Consider the following 18,637-nt stretch of genomic DNA (forward strand, 5'->3'; position numbering starts at 1 on the left):
ATGACAAGATCACGAGCTAAACACCTTAAGGACGAGATGGAGAACTTTGTCCATGAAGCCCAACACAACAGCCCAATTCAAGGGAATTCCTTGTGGCATTTGAATTTGACTTATCAAGTGAATTTTCACTCTTGTTTGTGGCGTCTTCGTCATTCCAAAGTTCGAGCTTCAACATAAGCTACGGATCGCGGATTCACTGAATCTAATCTCGACGGATCCTTGGGTCTGATCAAATCCAACAAATTGAGAAGGGTCATAGTCACATTGTTTGCTTGGTTCGCATCAGTTAGTATCAGAGCTAATTCGAGTTCATCAAGGTTCAATCTATCTTTTATATTGTTATATCTCCAAAAAAAAAAAAATTCATTCATGATCATCAATTGTTTTATTTCCACCTCCACTTTGTTCTCTTTAGCCAAATATCACATTACACAAAAAAAAAAGTCGTTTTTATTCATTCCTGAATTTTTCTAGTTTGTTTCCTGAATATTGAAAAAAAAAAGAAAAAATTAAAAAAGGAAAAAAATTAGAAGAATCCTGAATCAAGAGAACAAAATTCCCTGAATTGAAATTAAGTGCTTCTCTTTAGATCTTTGTGTTAAATATCATTTATTTTTTCTCGCTCCCTTGACGTTTTTCAAATTCGTCCATATTTTACCATATATTCTCTTTGTGTTGTTGTCGTTCGTACTTCTTCTCTTGGGTTGTTGTGATTTTGATCGGTATAAGGAATTGCTTTCCATTATTGTTCGTTTAGTTTTCAAAGAAACGAAAGAGAATTTTAGTGGAAATAGGCAAGAGTGAGTGAGATCATCAAAGGGTAAAAGCCGTATTATTGAGTGCAAAACATGAATGCAAATTGTGTGAATTTCATAATACGAGTGAAACACGTGAGCGAGTGTTGTGAGATCCTTTTATTTCACCGTTTGCTGACTTGTGTAGGAACTAAACAAGCATGTCGGGGTCCGGAAATGATGACGACCAGCCACAAAACAATAACAACTATTTCCAAGTCGAGGCTATAATGTGAGAAGTAAGGAGAATAATGAGGCAGGAAGTGGATCGCATAAAGAACCATCTTGAACTTGTTGAACAACGTGGTCAGTGAGAACAACCTCAAAATCCCCATGATCAATCTGAAGCGAGCAATTTGGAGGAAAGATTTGAAAGAGAGTCCGCGGGGAGTCGTAGGAGGAATGGCCAAAGACGTGATAGAGGAAACCGTAATGAAGTTGACAATAATCTGGGGAGCATTAAAGTGAACATTCCAGCGTTTCGAGGAAGAACATATCCGGAGGAGTACTTGGAGTAGGAAAGGAAGATGGATTTGGTCTTCGATTGTCATAACTATTCCGAGTTGAGGAAAGTGAAGCTTCAGCCATTGAGTTCACCGAGTATGCCATTGTTTGGTGGGATAAGCTGACCATTAATCAGAGGTATGATGGCGAACTACACATTGAAAGTTGGGCTGAGATGAAGAGGGCGATGAGGAAAATATTTGTGCCAAGTCATTACCGACGCGATTTACACCTCAAATGACAAAGTCAACGACAAGGTAGTCGCAGCATGGATGAGTACCACAAGGAGATGGAGGTGACGCTGATCAGTGCCAATGTTGAGGAGAATCGGGAAGCAACGATGGCTAGGTTCATAAATGGCCTAAACGGGGAGATTGGGGATGCGATAGAGCTACACCATTATGTGGAGATGGAGGATCTAGTCCATATAGCATTGAAGGTGGAAAGGCAATTAAAATGAAGTAATATGCATCATCGACAAGTGCAACAAAACTCAACACCACAACCTTGGAGATCTAAGTACCCAAAAAAAAGAAGCCCCTTCAAGTTCAAAGGGAAGATTTGAGCAAAAAGCAGCCCCGCCAATAGCCCCGAATAATGTTAAACCGGTAACTACACAAACTTGATCTAGTGAGGTCAAGTGTTTCAAATGTCAAGGAAGAGGGCACATCGCAAATCAATGCCCTAATCAGCGAGTTATGTTGATCCGCGAGAATGGAGAGATTGAGTTGGAGGCGAATGAAGATGAAGTAGATCCGGATATGCCAGAATTGGAGGACGCATCGGTGGAAGATGAAGAGTTTGGTGCTGAACGTGGAGATTTCTTATTGATCTCAAGAAGAGCTTTGAGTACTCATGCCAAAGAAGACGATGAGAAGGTTTAGCGTGAAAACATATTTCCATCCGCTGCCATGTAAAACAAAAGGTTTGCAGTGTCATCATAGATGGAGGGAGTTGCACTAATGTTGCTAGCGTAGCAATGGTAGAGAAACTTGGACTTAAGACACTGAAACATCATCGACCATACAAGCTTCAATGGCTAAATAATAGTGGAGAAGTTAGGGTAACAAAGCAGGTTTTGGTACCATTCAAAATCGGGAAGTATGAAGATGAGGTGAAATGTGATGTGGTGCCAATACAAGCTGGGCATCTTCTCTTGGGAAGGCCATGGCAATTCGATCGTCGGGTACAACATGATGGCTTCACCAACAAACACTCATTCTTCCACAAAGAACGCAAAATAATTCTTACACCACTGACCCCATATGAAGAATTTGAGGATCAAAACAGATCACATAAATTGAGTGAACAAAAGAAAAATGAGAGAAAACAAGAAAATCACAAATTGAGTGAAAAAAAGTTATTCGCTAACCTTGGAAAGTGCAGTTTTTGCACCGACAAGCTTGTATTTCTTGGATTTGTTGTTAGTGCACAAGGTATACAGGTTGATGAAGAAAAGGTGCGAGCAATTCAAGAATGGCTAACCCCAACAAATATAGGACATGTGAGGACTTTTCATGGGCTTCCTGGATTTTATAGGCGGTTCATCAAGGACTTTAGTACCATCGCATCACCACTTACCAATGTCATACAAAAGAATGCACCATTCAAGTAGGGTGAGGAACAAGAAGAGGCGTTCAAAATTCTAAAGAATAAGCTTTCCCATGCTTTTTTACTTGCTCTACTTAACTTTGAGAGAGCTTTTGAAATTGAGAGTGATGCTTCAGGTGTAGGTATTGGAGCTGTACTCATGCAAGATGGTCGACCAATTGCATACTTCAGCGAGAAATGGAATGGTGCAACTTTGGATTGCCCTACATATGATAAGGAATTGTACGTGCTGATTCGTTCCCTTCAAACATGGCAACATTACCTTCTGCCCAAGGATTTTGTGATTCGCACCGATCATGAGTCATTGAAGCACTTCAAGACACAACACAAGCTGAATAAAAGACATGTCCGTTGGTCTGAATTCCTTGAACAATTCCCATACCTGATCATGTACAAACAAGGTAAGGAGAACATTGAGCAGATGCGCTTTCGCGAAGTTATTCCCTAATCTCAACTCTTGATGCTAAATTACTTTGTTTTGAGCATATTAAGAGTACATGGATGATACTGATTTTAAGGATATTTATTCATGTCGTGAGAAATCTGGCAATGGGAAGTTTTATAGGCATGCGGGATTCTTGTTTCGAGAAAACAGGTTGTTTGTGCCTAATTCGTCAATCCGTGATTAGTTAGTTCAGGAATCTCATGGTGGAGGGTTAATGGGATATTTTGGGGTAGAAAAAACCTTACGCATCTTGCAAGAACATTTCTTTTGGCCGCGCATGAAAAAGGAGATGTATAACCTGTAAGCAAGAAAAATCGAGAGTGCAACCAAATGGTTTATATACACCGCTGCCCATTCCTAGTTCACCATGGATTGATATCTCAATGGATTTTATTATAGGTTTGCCTAGGAGTAAGCATGGTCGTGATTCAATTTTTGTGGTCATAGATCGGTTTTCTAAAATGGCTCATTTTATTCCATGTCATAAAACAGACGATGCTTCAAATGTTTCAAATCTGTTCTTTCGTGTGATTGTGCGATTACATGGCATGCCTAGGACAATTGTTTCGGATAGAGATGCTAAGTTCTTGAGTTAATTTTGGAAGACATTGTGGTGTAAATTAGGGACTATGCTTTTGTTTTCTACTTCTTGTCACCCACAAACCGATGGTCAAACTGAGGTCGTGAATAGGACTTTGTTAAGGGCTGTCATTAGTAAGAACATTAAGACTTGGGAAGAGTGTTTACCACATGTGGAGTTTGCATATAATCGTTCAATTCATTCTGCTACTAGATTTTCACCATACGAGCTTGTTTATGGTTTTAATCCCTTGACTCCTTTGGATTTATCACCATTACCTATTTTTTTAGCATTTGAATTCAGATGGCGAGAAAAAGGTACAATTTGTGAAGAAACTTCATGCGCACGTGCGGAATAACATTAAGAAGAGAACTGAGCAATACATCAAACAAGCCAACAAGGGACATCATGAACAGATTTTTAAACCTGGTGATTAGGTTTGGTTACATATGGGAAAAGAAAGATTTCCGGTCCAAAGACGATAAAAGTTGCTTCCTCAAGGGGATGGTCATTTTCAAGTGCTCGAAAGAATCAATGACAATGCATATAAGCTTGATTTACCGAGTGAGTATAAGGTGAGTGCAACTTTTAATGTTTCTAACTTGAGTCCATTTGATGTTGATTCAGATTTGAGGACAAATCATTTTCAAGATGGAGGGTATGATGTGGACATCGAGATGGATTCACATGAAGATCAAGTCAAGATGGATTCAACTCATAAACAAGTAAAGAAGGACTCAATTCAAGATCAACAAGGACCAATGACAAGATCAAGAGCTAAACAGCTCAAGGACGAGATGGAGAACTTTGTCCATGAAGCCTAACAACAAGCAGCCCAAAGACACTCTTTTAAGCCTTATAAAGAGTTGTACCTAGTTCTCCAAACAACATCTGATCAGAGAAGGCTTATGGCATCTATTCAGAGGCATAATTAGCCATTTATGATACCATTTAAAGCAGCAGCAAAGGGGATTATGAATTTCACAAGGAATGTGATCATCAGTTTCATGTTTTATGGCATTTAATGTCTACTTTAAATTGTGTTTAAGTGTGTTTATTTAATTTCAGTTTCCTTTTGCTTTGTTTAGCTTTGGAAAACGTTTTATAATGTTTGTAAAGGTCTGAATAGTTTTCATAACACTTTTGAATGAATTTGTGAGAGATTTCTCTTTGTTTCTTGAAGAAACTATACTGAACTTATCAAGGGAATTCCTTGTGGCATTCAAATCTGACTTATCAAGCGAATTTGCACTCTCGTTGTGGCGTCTTCATCATTCCAAAGTTCGAACTTCAACATAAGCTACGGGTCACGGATTCACCGGATCTGATCTCGAAGGATCCTTGGGTCTGATACAATCCAACAAATTGAGAAGGATCATAGCCACATTTTTTGCTTTGTTCGCATCAAAGTGTCAGTCACATCGACGTTGAGACCCTTGTTTCCCGCTAAAAGTGTCTTCTTGCCATCGAAAACTTGGAGAACGTTATTACGAGCGGTTATGTTATAGGTTCGAGAAGTGATAACATTCACAGGATTCAACTTGGGAGCGATAATGTTTACATGAGTATGCGACACACTGAATTTGATCACGAAGTAGACGAATTACCGATACCGGTCAAAGACGAGATGTATTTGGTCACCCACATTGTTAACTCGATGGTCGCATGTCCGAAGTCTCTCATCATAATATGAAGATGATGTAAGTATTGTTTAAATTTTATTTTAGTATAAGTTGGTATGTATAGTAATAATCTTAATCACTTTTTCATAGGAGGAGTAACGACAATCACAGAAGAAGAAGGGTAAAAAAGTTGCGCAACCGGTAAAACGAGCGAAATCCCAAGCTACATCTCAGAACGTGCATAAAAAAAGTTCAATTCGTGTACCTCCTCTTATAGTCTCGCAAGGTCAAGAGCCTTTATTACCAACATTGGTAGATCGCATTTTAGACTAAAAAAAATACGTTATGCTCGATTATAAGTTTCCCGAGTTTGTGTTCAACGGAAAAGCTAAATTGACTTTGATGAAAGACTATGTGGAGAAATTCATGGGCTTGAAGGAGATCGAAGTAAACTGCATTCTAGTTCTTATACAATACGCTTATATCAACTTTAAAACATATAAAATATGAAAATGTTAATTGTTATTTTAATTGATGTGTTTTTGTTTTATTTTCTTACATGTATTAGTCATTTACGTGATCATCTACGAGATGTGGACGGATTGTGAAAATTTTCCTTTTTCAATCTGATTGATGTTTCTCTGTCCGTAATTCAAATAGATGAGCCTATAGAGCGATCATGACGCGTTTTTAAGGGAATCCAATAATTTATTCTCGATCAGTTGTTTCTCGCGCCTTATAATTATGAGTAAGTAATTAGACTTTAAATATCTTTTTATCTATCCCTGTTAAATTTATCTTGACATACATATGAATTTTTTGATAGTTTTCATTGGGTGTTCCTGGTGGTTGATGTTTGCAAGTGCACGCGTACTATCTTGATCCCATGAATTTAAAAAGAGTGTCGTCTCATTAGAATACGATACTGGACTTCTAAGTAGTAAAATTTCAGGTTATGAATTTAAATTCAATAGTTATTCTATTTAGTAATTTTTATATATGCGTACAGAGCGTTCGATGACTTTTTCGGTAACAAAAAGTTTTCATGGAAGATCAAAGGTATGCACATGATTAAACTAGTGTATCATTTACTTTAGTCTATCTTTTTCGTTATAGGTACCGAGACAAAATGATGATGCTCAAAATTTTCAAAAACGTTTACAACATGTATGTACAAATTCAAATATACATATTCAATACTTAATATATGTTTACAGTTACAAACGAATTGTTTCATATATTATTAGTTTGAAAAGTTGAAGACTTATATGTATGAGGCAATAGAGGCGCATTGAGAAGAATGGTACAAAATGGTATTATACGACATGAACACGCAATCCAAATAATCAAATATAGATGTATAGTGACTATGGTTTAGGTACACGTTTATTTGTTTTGAGAACGTTGAATTTTATTTTGGTATGTTTTGATTCGGATATTCGGTCCAATCATTAGTATGAATTGTAGAATTTGATTTTGAAATTATTGATTTGGTTATTAAATATCAACCTGTATTGGTATGCCTAATTAGGTTCGGATTTTGGTATATTTGAATATGTGTAGAAAATATTGGTAATATTTGAATTTGTATATTAAAAAAAATATTATACAACGCTTGTACATAAATGCCTTTAAAATTGAACAATTGAGAGCATGACACGTGTATGCCATGTAGGTAAAGAATATACACCGCTTTTCTATAAACGCCGTCTAATAGAATAGACGACGCTTTAATATAAACACAGTTTAGACCTCCCACCCTAGAATCCTACATGTCTCCTACGTGGCAAAACTATAGACTGTTTTTTTAGGCGTCGTCGATAGTTTTAATGTCATGCGATTCAATGGCGCCTAAAAAGCGCCGAATTTAGTATTTAATGGCGTTTATAAAGCACCTTATATCAATCGTTTTGTAGTAGTGAGACTAAGCTAAAAGGCAAGATGCCATAAATCATAGGATATTGGAATCCTGAATAAATTTTTAGTGGATAAGAATTAAAGTGCTAATCACTTATGCATTCTATGTCCATAAAGGGACAAGCGAGTTAATCACTTGTAAATGTGAACATAATGATTGGGGTCTGATCCCATGAATAGAAAGAGATTGTCTGTGACATTGCCTTTGAATGACCTAAGAAGAGATTTCTCTCACGAAAGTTCTTTATAATAATCATTCATAAGATACTTAGAACTTTATTTAGTTCTAAAGTAATATGATTCATGACTGATGGTTGGATAGAAAATGGTTTTCTTGATTATGGAGATTCTCTCGAAAAGTTTAGAATAGACATTCCTAAAATCAATAGGTGTTCCGAGCTCATGCTTAAAACCTAAAAGATTTTAAATGAACTTTTAATATAATTAAACGATCAACATTTGCTCGTTCAATTATGTATTCTTGATTTTTTATTGAAAAATAATAAGCGTCATTATGAATGTTTATTTCAATGCTTTTGATTATCGTTTTATGTTTATTGATGATCATAAATGCAAAGCTAGGTTTTTATAGGATTGCGATGTATCCATGATTGATGTTGATTAGGCGGTTCGTTATGGTTAGATGATGCTTGTTTGTTTAAATTATAGACTGCTTCATATGAATTGTACTTAATGCTTTCTATTGCTTGATCACCATTAGAATTGTTAGGATTGTTTGGTTTGAGAGAGAGAGAGAGAGAGAGAGAGAGAGAGTAAGGAATCGTGCAAATATTCATGCTTTCATCACTGACCTAAGTTAGTAGATAACTCTTTGCAATTGTGTAGTCGTTTGAATTCTTATTCGTATTGCGTGTAATTTTTGTAATAGGATTAAAAGTCGAGAAGATAACAATATGTCATTTACATAGGTTTGGTAGAACAATCGAGAGAGACTAGTGAATAATTTTGATAAAGTAAGATTAGCATCCATATTAGTAGATTAGTTCGTTCGAAACTGAAACCCCAATCTATTTAGCATCGGTGAAATAGTGACCCTTCCTTTCCCTTGTTGAAATCTCATATGATTGTTTATTGCTTTTTAGCCGAATTAATTTATGTTAATCGTTAAAATCACCTCTGTTTTACTTTGAAATCCATTCACATCAAGTTAGATTAAATTGTTAAAATCGCTAGTCTTTGTGGGATTGATAATCGTACTTCCGTGAACTATATTACTTGGGTGACACGAATTTATCACAACAATAGATCCTTTCCAATGATTGTCCCTTTGGCACAATCCCCAATAGTTACATGGCTCTTAGCACATGACTTGATGTTGGTCAAGGATTTCCCACTGGTCATATGCTGGGAGTTCCATTGTCAAAGTACTATTCATCAATTGAAATAGCTTTCAGAGAGATGAAGGTGACTTTAGCATATAGTTTTTACTTGACTCTCCGGTCCCTTTAAACCACCATGGGATAGATGGTCTTCTTCAACTCCCTATTGAACACTCTAGGAATAATATTGATGGTATTCTTACTAAGCATTCTATAAGGAGCATGAGTTGGTCTACTAAACAGAGATTTGCTTTGAAGATAGCTTCCATACAACTTATATTAGTACGGTCTTATGTGACATTTATTTCCGTAGTAGTTACATCTCCAACAAAACAAGAGATTTTTCATCTTCAGAGCATGTTGATACGTCTATGATGACATATTTTCTATCTTTGGATTGGACTGAGCAGCGAAAAAGACTAATCTTGGTAGATTAGCTTTCACCAATGTATCCAAGACCCTTGTGATTGTCAAGAGATTTTCCAATATTAATGATTTCATCAACAATTGCGGTACCTAAATTCAGCATACAAACATATTTAGTAACAAAATATAATTCATAATCGAGCTTTAACACATGAATCTTCAAGTATGAAATGACAGATAGAAGATTGCTATTCGTAGTTAGAGATAATTTGATTATCTCATTCTGCTTCTCAAGAAGCATAAACTCTTTAAGCCATTTTTTTAATAAACCAAAATAAGCTTCAACAAGGACTTCATTAAACTAATCTTCATCATTAGCAAACATATTATTTCAAGAAATAATATAATTATTACAAAATTAGTATATATAGAAATAGATACAGAGATACCCCTGAGATACCCAAGGGTTTAGGTTTAGAGGGCTTTGCAAGACGGGATGTCTTGGCAACAACATTATTTGTATTCTCTTCTTCTCTGCGCTTTCAGATTCAACATCTTCCTCACTGAGAGTGGTGTTGTAGTTCTTTGTCTTCTTTTTCAAGAAATCTGGACCCCACGACTCACGACCATTTCAAATATTGCGAGTGTTGTCAATGGTGCCCACAAGAAGAGTTGTAGTCTTTATTTTGTACATTTGATGTAATAAAGTCTCATGAAGACTCTTGCTTGTAATTGCCTATCTATTCATTAATAAAGTTGATGTTGGAATCGATCTAGGGTTTAAGAAAATAATTAACGCTTCGGGAAGCGGCGGAATTTTAAAAATTTTCTTTTATAAGTAAAAACGGTTTTTACTAACCTAGACAAGTGCAAGTACATGTAATTAAAAACCAAGATGAGCTAGAAGTTTACTAACCTTTCTTGAAGCTTGAACTTTGAAGAAGCTTGTGGAAAGTTTGCAACGCTCGTCTCCCCTCGCAGCACGTCTCTCTTTCTATCCTCGGCACCTCGAGCAACCACGAAAGTTTCTATCACTAAATCACTCGAAAATAAGGAATCAGTGAGTGGGCACTTTTAAACACTACGACTTAAGAACGAGTCTCGAAGTCGCAGAGCTAAACACTAGGTCGAGTGAGGACCTAGGTGCCAAGACAAGAAAAATCGAAAATAAACTTAGAGAGAGAGAGAAGAGGGGCGGCAACCACTAGTTCTAGAGAGAGAAGCTCTCAATCTCTAACTTATGTGGAATGAGAAAAATGAGAAGAATGAGGCTCCTATTTATAGGAGAGGTCTCACCTTCAATAAGGTAGTTTCTTCTTCTATAGAATATCACATATTCATGAGCCAATTTCCTCTTTTCCTCTATGATGCACTCGGCCAAGGTAGGCTTCATTAAGCCTTGGATTTGTTTCGTTTTTTGTTCCTTGCCTTGCTTCTTTCTCAACTTGGGCGCCTACCTCTTGTTTCCCTTAGAGGAAATTTGTTTCCTCTTTTTCTTTTGGCAAGTATCTTCATACATTTATGCACAAAATATTCTCTCTATCTCTTGGGTATGTTGGGCGCCTATAGCCTTCTAGAAAAGGCTTCTAGAAGCTTTTCCATTTGTTCATGACAACATGAAAAAGGCCCAATAAGAATTTTCAATAAAATTCTTATGAAATGAAATTAATTCACAAGGCCCAATGATCAAGTCATGGCCGAGTGAAACATGTCATAAAATGACCTTGTCAAAAATTTATTGACATTCATTTCATCCTTTGTCTCAAAAGACAAAAATACCCTTTCGACAATTTTCGTTCTTGTTTTGACTTAGCTTCCAGTTTAACAATTCCTATCGATGTGATTCGTGACAGTGACCTCATGGACCCAAATGAACAAAGCTTGAGCTAAACACTTGGACTCAAAATTTCACAAACCTTTTCCAAGTTTAGCTTAATGCCAACTGACTCCACTAAAGAGCTGACACTGAAAATCTCTCGGTTCAAATGAATTTATTTTCTACTCAAGAATTCGACCTAATTATGATGAGCGGATCCACTGAATATTATCTATGTTTACCCTTCATGAATGTCATCAGCTAGTCGGGATTTACTAAATTACCATTTTACCCTTCTAGCTGTTATTTCCTCAACTCCTTTGTCGCTTGTGAATAAGTTAGAAACAATGTATTGACGAGGAGCTAACAAGTCACATTGTTTCATCCAAAAGAGTCAGGACTCAATTTGGACACTGGCCAGTTCATTTATTCACACTCCAAGGAACAAAGCATGAGGTGACATACATTGCATTTCAGCAATCTTGTACATGAATTCCATATCTATGAGAACTTCACAAAGTTACTCATGACAGACTCACAACTTAGTACTTCACCAATAGGCCTTGTTCGGAATCGCATAGTGAGTCCGAACTTTGACTTTCTCAAATGAGAATACTAAGGTGTGAAATGGCATGTCTCATTTCAGGATTAAGGTAAGCATGATGCAATTCATACATAGTGACTTCGAGACATAAGAGGTTAAATGGTTTGTTCTTATATTGTCTCTAGAAGTGGACTGGTCAATTCAGTACCTTCGGAAGATACCTAGAAGAACTATAGAGTCCCCAACTCTCAATGCCTCATAACCAGACATCATAGATTCTTCTAACAATCATACTGAGGTAAATAGTCCTTTGACCCTAAGATTGCGAATATATCGTTTTAAGCAAACTACGAAGAGTTTGTTCATGCACTCTCAATGCCTCATAACCTCAGATTTGCATGAACCTTAGTCTTTTAGTCCATAAACAAACTTAACAACTTACGAAGAGACAAATGTAGATTTGCATGAACAAACTCTTCGTAGTTTGCTTAAAACGATATATTCGCAATCTTAGGGTCAAAGGGCTATTGACCTCAGTATGATTATTAGAAGAATCTATGATGTCTGGTTATGAGGCATTGAGAGTTGGGGACTCTATAGTTCTTCTAGGTATCTTCCGAAGGTACTGAATTGACCAGTGCACTTCTAGAGACAATATAAGAACAAACCATTTAACCTCTTATGTCTCGAAGTCACTATGTATGAATTGCATCATGCTTACCGTAATCCTGAAATGAGACATGCCATTTCACACCTTAGTATTCTCATTTGAGAAAGTCAAAGTTCGGACTCACTATGTGATTCCGAACAAGGCCTATTGGTGAAGTACTAAGTTGTGAGTCTGTCATGAGTAACTTTGTGAAGTTCTCATAGATATGGAATTCATGTACAAGATTGCTGAAATGCAATGTATGTCACCTCATGCTTTGTTCCTTGGAGTGTGAATAAATGAACTGGCCAGTGTCCAAATTGAGTCCTGACTCTTTTGGATGAAACAATGTGACTTGTTAGCTCCTCGTCAATACATTGTTTCTAACTTATTCACAAGCGACAAAGGAGTTGAGGAAATAACAGCTAGAAGGGTAAAATGGTAATTTAGTAAATCCCGACTAGCTGATGACATTCATGAAGGGTAAACATAGATAATATTCAGTGGATCAGCTCATCATAATTAGGTCGAATTCTTGAGTAGAAAATAAATTCATTTGAACCGAGAGATTTTCAGTGTCAGCTCTTTAGTGGAGTCAGTTGGCATTAAGCTAAACTTGGAAAAGGTTTGTGAACTTTTGAGTCCAAGTGTTTAGCTCAAGCTTTGTTCATTTGGGTCCATGAGGTCACTGTCACGAATCACATCGATAGGAATTGTTAAACTGGAAGCTAAGTCAAAACAAGAACGAAAATTGTCGAAATGGTATTTTTGTCTTTTGAGACAAAGGATGAAATGAATGTCAATAAATTTTTGACAAGGTCATTTTATGACATGTTTCACTCGGCCATGACTTGATCATTGGGCCTTGTGAATTAATTTCATTTCATAAGAATTTTATTGAAAATTCTTATTGGGCCTTTTTCATGTTGTCATGAACAAATGGAAAAGCTTCTAGAAGCCTTTTCTAGAAGGCTATAGGCGCCCAACATACCCAAGAGATAGAGAGAATATTTTGTGCATAAATGTATGAAGATACTTGCCAAAAGAAAAAGAGGAAACAAATTTCCTCTAAGGGAAACAAGAGGTAGGCGCCCAAGTTGAGAAAGAAGCAAGGCAAGGAACAAAAAACGAAACAAATCCAAGGCTTAATGAAGCCTACCTTGGCCGAGTGCATCATAGAGGAAAAGAGGAAATTGGCTCATGAATATGTGATATTCTATAGAAGAAGAAACTACCTTATTGAAGGTGAGACCTCTCCTATAAATAGGAGCCTCATTCTTCTCATTTTTCTCATTCCACATAAGTTAGAGATTGAGAGCTTCTCTCTCTAGAACTTGTGGTTGCCGCCCCTCTTCTCTCTCTCTCTAGTTTATTTTCGATTTTCTTGTCTTGGCACCTAGGTCCTCACTCGACCTAGTGTTTAGCTCTGCGACTTCGAGACTTGTTCTTAAGTCGTAGTGTTTAAAAGTGCCCACTCACTGATTCCTTCTTTTCGAGTGATTTAGTGATAGAAACTTTCGTGGTTGCTCGAGGTGCCGAGGAAAGAAAGAGAGACGTGCTGCGAGGGGAGACGAGCGTTGCCAACTTTCTAAGAGCTTCTCAAAGATCAAGCTTCAAGAAAGGTTAGTAAACTTCTTAGCTCATATTGGTTTTTAATTACATGTACTTGCACTTGTCTAGGTTAGTAAAAACTGTTTTACTTGTAAAAGAAAATTTTTAAAATTCCGCCGCTTACCGAAGCGTTAATTATTTTCTCAAACCCTAGATCGATTCCAACAGCGAGTTCCACCGAGATCATGGTCATTTGACCTTCAAATTCTCTCAACCCAAGAAACTAATCAAGACTTTGATCCCACGAGATAAATTCAAAGAGCTGGTGTTGCGTATGATCGGCATTGTGAGCCCTACCTCAAGCAGACTACAGTCTAGCAAGGAAAAATGAACTGCCACCACTACCAATCAAATCACAACCACAGCCACCGTCGATCCATAAATTCATGTCATGACCACCATATTGGGTCCATAAGATGGTGATTTAGACCGACAAAGGAAAAAAAATTCTAAGAGATGTGTCTCAAGAAGGCGATGTTGAACACATCAATAAGGAACCTCTATCCGTGCCACATGAGGCAATGTACTTCACCAACGAAAAGGCAAAACAAGTGTGCACACGCACAACGACACAATTATGCTTAATGCTCAGGTGGCCAACAACTTGGTGAAAAAGTTCTCATTAACAATGGCAGCTTAGCCGACGTGATATTTAACACCACCTTGGAGTGCATGAAGCTCAGAGGGTTACGCCCGACTCCGATCCAGACACCCCTCTTTGGGTTCGTTGGGAAAAGTGTCATGACCGAAGGTACCATCAACTTATCAGTCACATTTGAGACTCCCACGGACATCGAAATTATTCGCATGGTCCCCTTCCTAGTGGTTGACCAACCATCGCCATATAACGTCATCATTGGAAGGCCCACGCTGAACAAACTAAAGGCGATCATGTCTATATATCACATATTGGTTAAATTCCACACCAAAAAGGGAATTAGGACTATGACTAGCGATCAAGACTATGCCAGAATATGCTACATCCCCTTGATTGATGACAAATCTGCATGATACATGGTCAACACAATTTTCCAACTAAAAGACGATTACCCATGCGACCTAAAGGATGAAAGGAAGTTCAAAGAACTCGACTTTCTCGACGAAACCGAGAGGCTCAAAGTCAAAATTTCCACTGATCTTACTCTTGTTATCATCGACAAATCCAAACCTGACTAGGTTGTGAAGATTGGCGCCCAGCTTCCGCTCACAATCAAGACTCAACTCATTGCCTTCCTCCGGGAGTTCAAGGATATCTCTCCATGGACCCATACCGACATGCCTGGAACTGACCTCAATGTCATAGTACCTCGGATGAACGATGACCAAAACATCATTGAAAATGTGCAAGCTAGACAAACAGTCATAAACGAAGAGGTTGAGAAACTTCTCTTCGCGAACTTAATCCGAGAAGCTAAGTACCCCAAGTAGGTAGTCAATGTCGTAATTGTGAACGAAAAGTGGCGCATTGCATAGATTATAAAGATTTTAACAAAGTCTGCCCTAAGGACTACATTCATCTCCTTGCATTGAACAATTTGTCGATGCCATGGCCGGCCATGAGCCGCTTAGCTTTATGGACGCCTATTCGGACCACAACAAAATTTGCATGCATGAGCTTGAACAAATTAAGACGACCGTCGTCACTGATCGAGATCTGTATTGTTATAAGGTCATGCCATTTGGCCTTAAGAATGCGGAGGCCATGTATCATTGCTTGGTCAATCGGATCTTTGCCGAATAGATCGATAAAACGATGGAAGTATACGTAGACGACATTGTGTTAGAAGCTTACATGAAACTAACCAGGTACATGACCTAGTGGAGATGTTCACAATCCTCCGCCGATAAAAAAATGAAGCTCAACCCTAACAAGTGTGCTTTCGGGCCGAGTCACGCAAATTCCTCTGTTACGTATTTAGCTGACGCGGGATACAAGCTAGTCCCAAAATCAAGGCACTCTTTGATATAAATGTTGTCAATGGTGCCCACAAGAAGAGTAGTAGTGTCTATTTGTGTACATTTGATGTAATATAGTCTTACGAAGACTCTTGCTTGTAATTGCTTATTCATTAATAAAAAGTTGAAACGTTCATTCAATCTTCCTTGTCTGAAGCTTTATGATAAAATCCTAGTCTTTTAGTCCATAAACAAACCTAACAACTTACGAAGAGACAAATGTAGATTTGCATGAACAAACTCTTCGTAGTTTGCTTAAAACGATATATTCGCAATCTTAGGGTCAAAGGACTATTGACCTCAGTACGATTGTTAGAAGAATCTATGATGTCTGGTTATGAGGCATTGAGAGTTGGAGACTCTATAGTTCTTCTAGGTATCTTCCGAAGGTACTGAATTGACCAGTGCACTTCTAGAGACAAGATAAGAACAAACCATTTAACCTCTTATGTCTCGAAGTCACTATGTATGAATTGCATCATGCTTACCTTAATCCTGAAATGAGACATGCCATTTCACACCTTAGTATTCTCATTTGAGAAAGTCAGAGTTCGGACTCACTATGTGATTCCGAACAGGGCCTATTGGTGAAGTACTAAGTTGTGAGTATGTCATGAGTAACTTTGTGAAGTTCTCATAGATATGGAATTCATGTACAAGATTGCTGAAATGCAATGTATGTCACCTCATGCTTTGTTCCTTGGAGTGTGAATAAATGAACTGGCCAGTGTCCAAATTGAGTCCTGACTCTTTTGGATGAAACAATGTGACTTGTTAGCTCCTCGTCAATACATTGTTTCTAACTTATTCACAAGCGACAAAGGAGTTGAGGAAATAACAGCTAGAAGGGTAAAATGGTAATTCAGTAAATCCCGACTAGCTGATGACATTCATGAAGGGTAAACATAGATAATATTCAGTGGATCCGCTCATCATAATTAGGTTGAATTCTTGAGTAGAAAATAAATTCATTTGAACCGAGAGATTTTCAGTGTCAACTCTTTAGTGGAGTCAGTTGGCATTAAGCTAAACTTGGAAAAGGTTTGTGAACTTTTGAGTCCAAGTGTTTAGCTCAAGCTTTGTTCATTTGGGTCCATGAGGTCACTGTCACGAATCACATCGATAGGAATAGTTAAACTGGAAGCTAAGTCAAAACAAGAACGAAAATTGTCAAAAGGGTATTTTTGTCTTTTGAGACATAGGATGAAATGGATGTCAATAAATTTTTTGACAAGTTCATTTGATGACCTAATGTCACTCGGCCATGACTTGATCATTGGGCCTTGTGAATTAATTTCATTTCATAAGAATTTTATTGAAAATTCTTAATGGGCCTTTCTCATGTTGTTATGAACAAATGAAGAAGCTTCTAGAAGCTCCTTCTAGAGACATGTTGGGCGCCCATAATACCCAAAGAAAGAGAGTTCCTTTTGTGCATTAATGTATGAAGATACTTGCCAAAAGAAAAGGGGAAACAAATTTCCTATGCATGGCATAAAGGAATTTCGGCCATAAGGGTCAAGAGAGAAGCAAATAAAAGAGGAAACAAATCCAAGGACTTGCTTGGCAAGTCTTGGCCGTGTGCCTCATTAAAGAAAAAGGGAAATTGGCTCATTAATATGTGATATTCTATAGAAGAGGAAACTACCTTATTGAAGGTAAGACCTCTCCTATAAATAGGAGCCTCATTCTTCTCATTTTTCTCATTCCACATAAGTTAGAGATTGAGAGCTTCTCTCTCTAGACCTTGTGGTGGCCGAACTCCTCTCTCTCTCTCTCTCTTTCTAGTTTATTTTCGATTTTTCTTGTTTTGGCACCTAGGTCCTCACTCGACCTAGTGTTTAGCTCTGCGACTTCAAGACTTGTTCTTAAGTCGTAGTGTTTAAAAGTGCCCACTCACTAATTCCTTTATTTCGAGTTATTTAGTGATAGAAACTTTCGTGGTTGCTCGAGGTGCCGAGGAAAGGAAGAGAGACGTGCTGCGAGGGGAGACGAGCGTTGCAAACTTTCCAAAAGCTTCTTCAAAGTTCAAGCTTCAAGAAAGGTTAGTAAACTCTTAGCTCATATTGATTTTTAATTACATGTACTTGCTTCTTTGTCTAGGTTAGTAAAAACTGTTTTTACTTGAAAAGAAAAATTTTTAAAATTCCGCCGCTTCCCGAAGCGTTTAATCTTTTTCTTAAACCCGAGATCAATTCCAACAATAAAGTCTCCAAGACGAGTCAAAGAGGTGCAAATTCTGACTCGCCAATTGCTGCTCTGATGCGCTTCGTGTCAAAAGAAACCGAGAAGTGTTAACCGTTCTTCAAAACTCTAAAGAAGACGAACGACTTTTAGCAGACCATAAATTGCAAGAAAGCCTTTCAAGATATGAAGGCCTACTTTGGATCTCCACCATTCCTATCCATGCCAAAAGAGAGCGAGATGCTCTACATCTACCTCGCCGTCTCCGAAAAAGCAGTAAGTGTCATTCTGATCCGTGAGGAAGATAAGGTCCAATCGTTGTTCTACTACGTAAGCAAGGCATTACTTGATGCTGAAACACGCTACAACAAAATCGATAAGCTATCTATTGCTCTCGTCATGACATATAATAAGTTGCGCCGTTACTTTCAAGCTCACCTTATTGTGGTACGCACTGAGCACCCCGATCGTTAAACCTCTTCAAAAGGGAACTTCATTTCGCATGGCAGTCTGGTCCCATAAATTAAGCGAGTACGAGATCAAGTTCTACCAAAGGAGGGCCATCAAGGGGCAAGCCCTAGTCGACTTCGAGGCATAATTCTTCTACACTCCCGACATGGGAAGAAAGGAAGAGTAAGCAACCAACGACTTCTTGGTTAGAAAAAGAAACGTTGATCCAATGGGTCCCATCTGAGAAA

The 18,637-nt window shown here is 37.8% G+C and overlaps 1 protein-coding gene across 1 annotated transcript; it reads left to right on the top strand.

Moving 5' to 3' along the window:
• The first annotated feature begins 14,255 nt into the window (after positions 1 to 14,255).
• LOC149395164 (uncharacterized) lies at positions 14,256 to 14,810 on the top strand. The gene is made up of 2 exons (XM_089614238.1): positions 14,256 to 14,322; positions 14,392 to 14,810. Exons 1-2 carry the CDS (start codon positions 14,256 to 14,258, stop codon positions 14,808 to 14,810), a joined length of 486 nt encoding a protein of 161 aa, XP_089470364.1.
• Positions 14,811 to 18,637: the final 3,827 nt, after the last annotated feature.

Source organism: Urtica dioica, chromosome 5 (genome assembly GCF_054948205.1).
Source record: "Urtica dioica subsp. dioica isolate 48M chromosome 5, U.dioica_male_clone48M_v1_H2, whole genome shotgun sequence".
NCBI classification, from domain to species: Eukaryota; Viridiplantae; Streptophyta; class Magnoliopsida; order Rosales; family Urticaceae; genus Urtica; species Urtica dioica.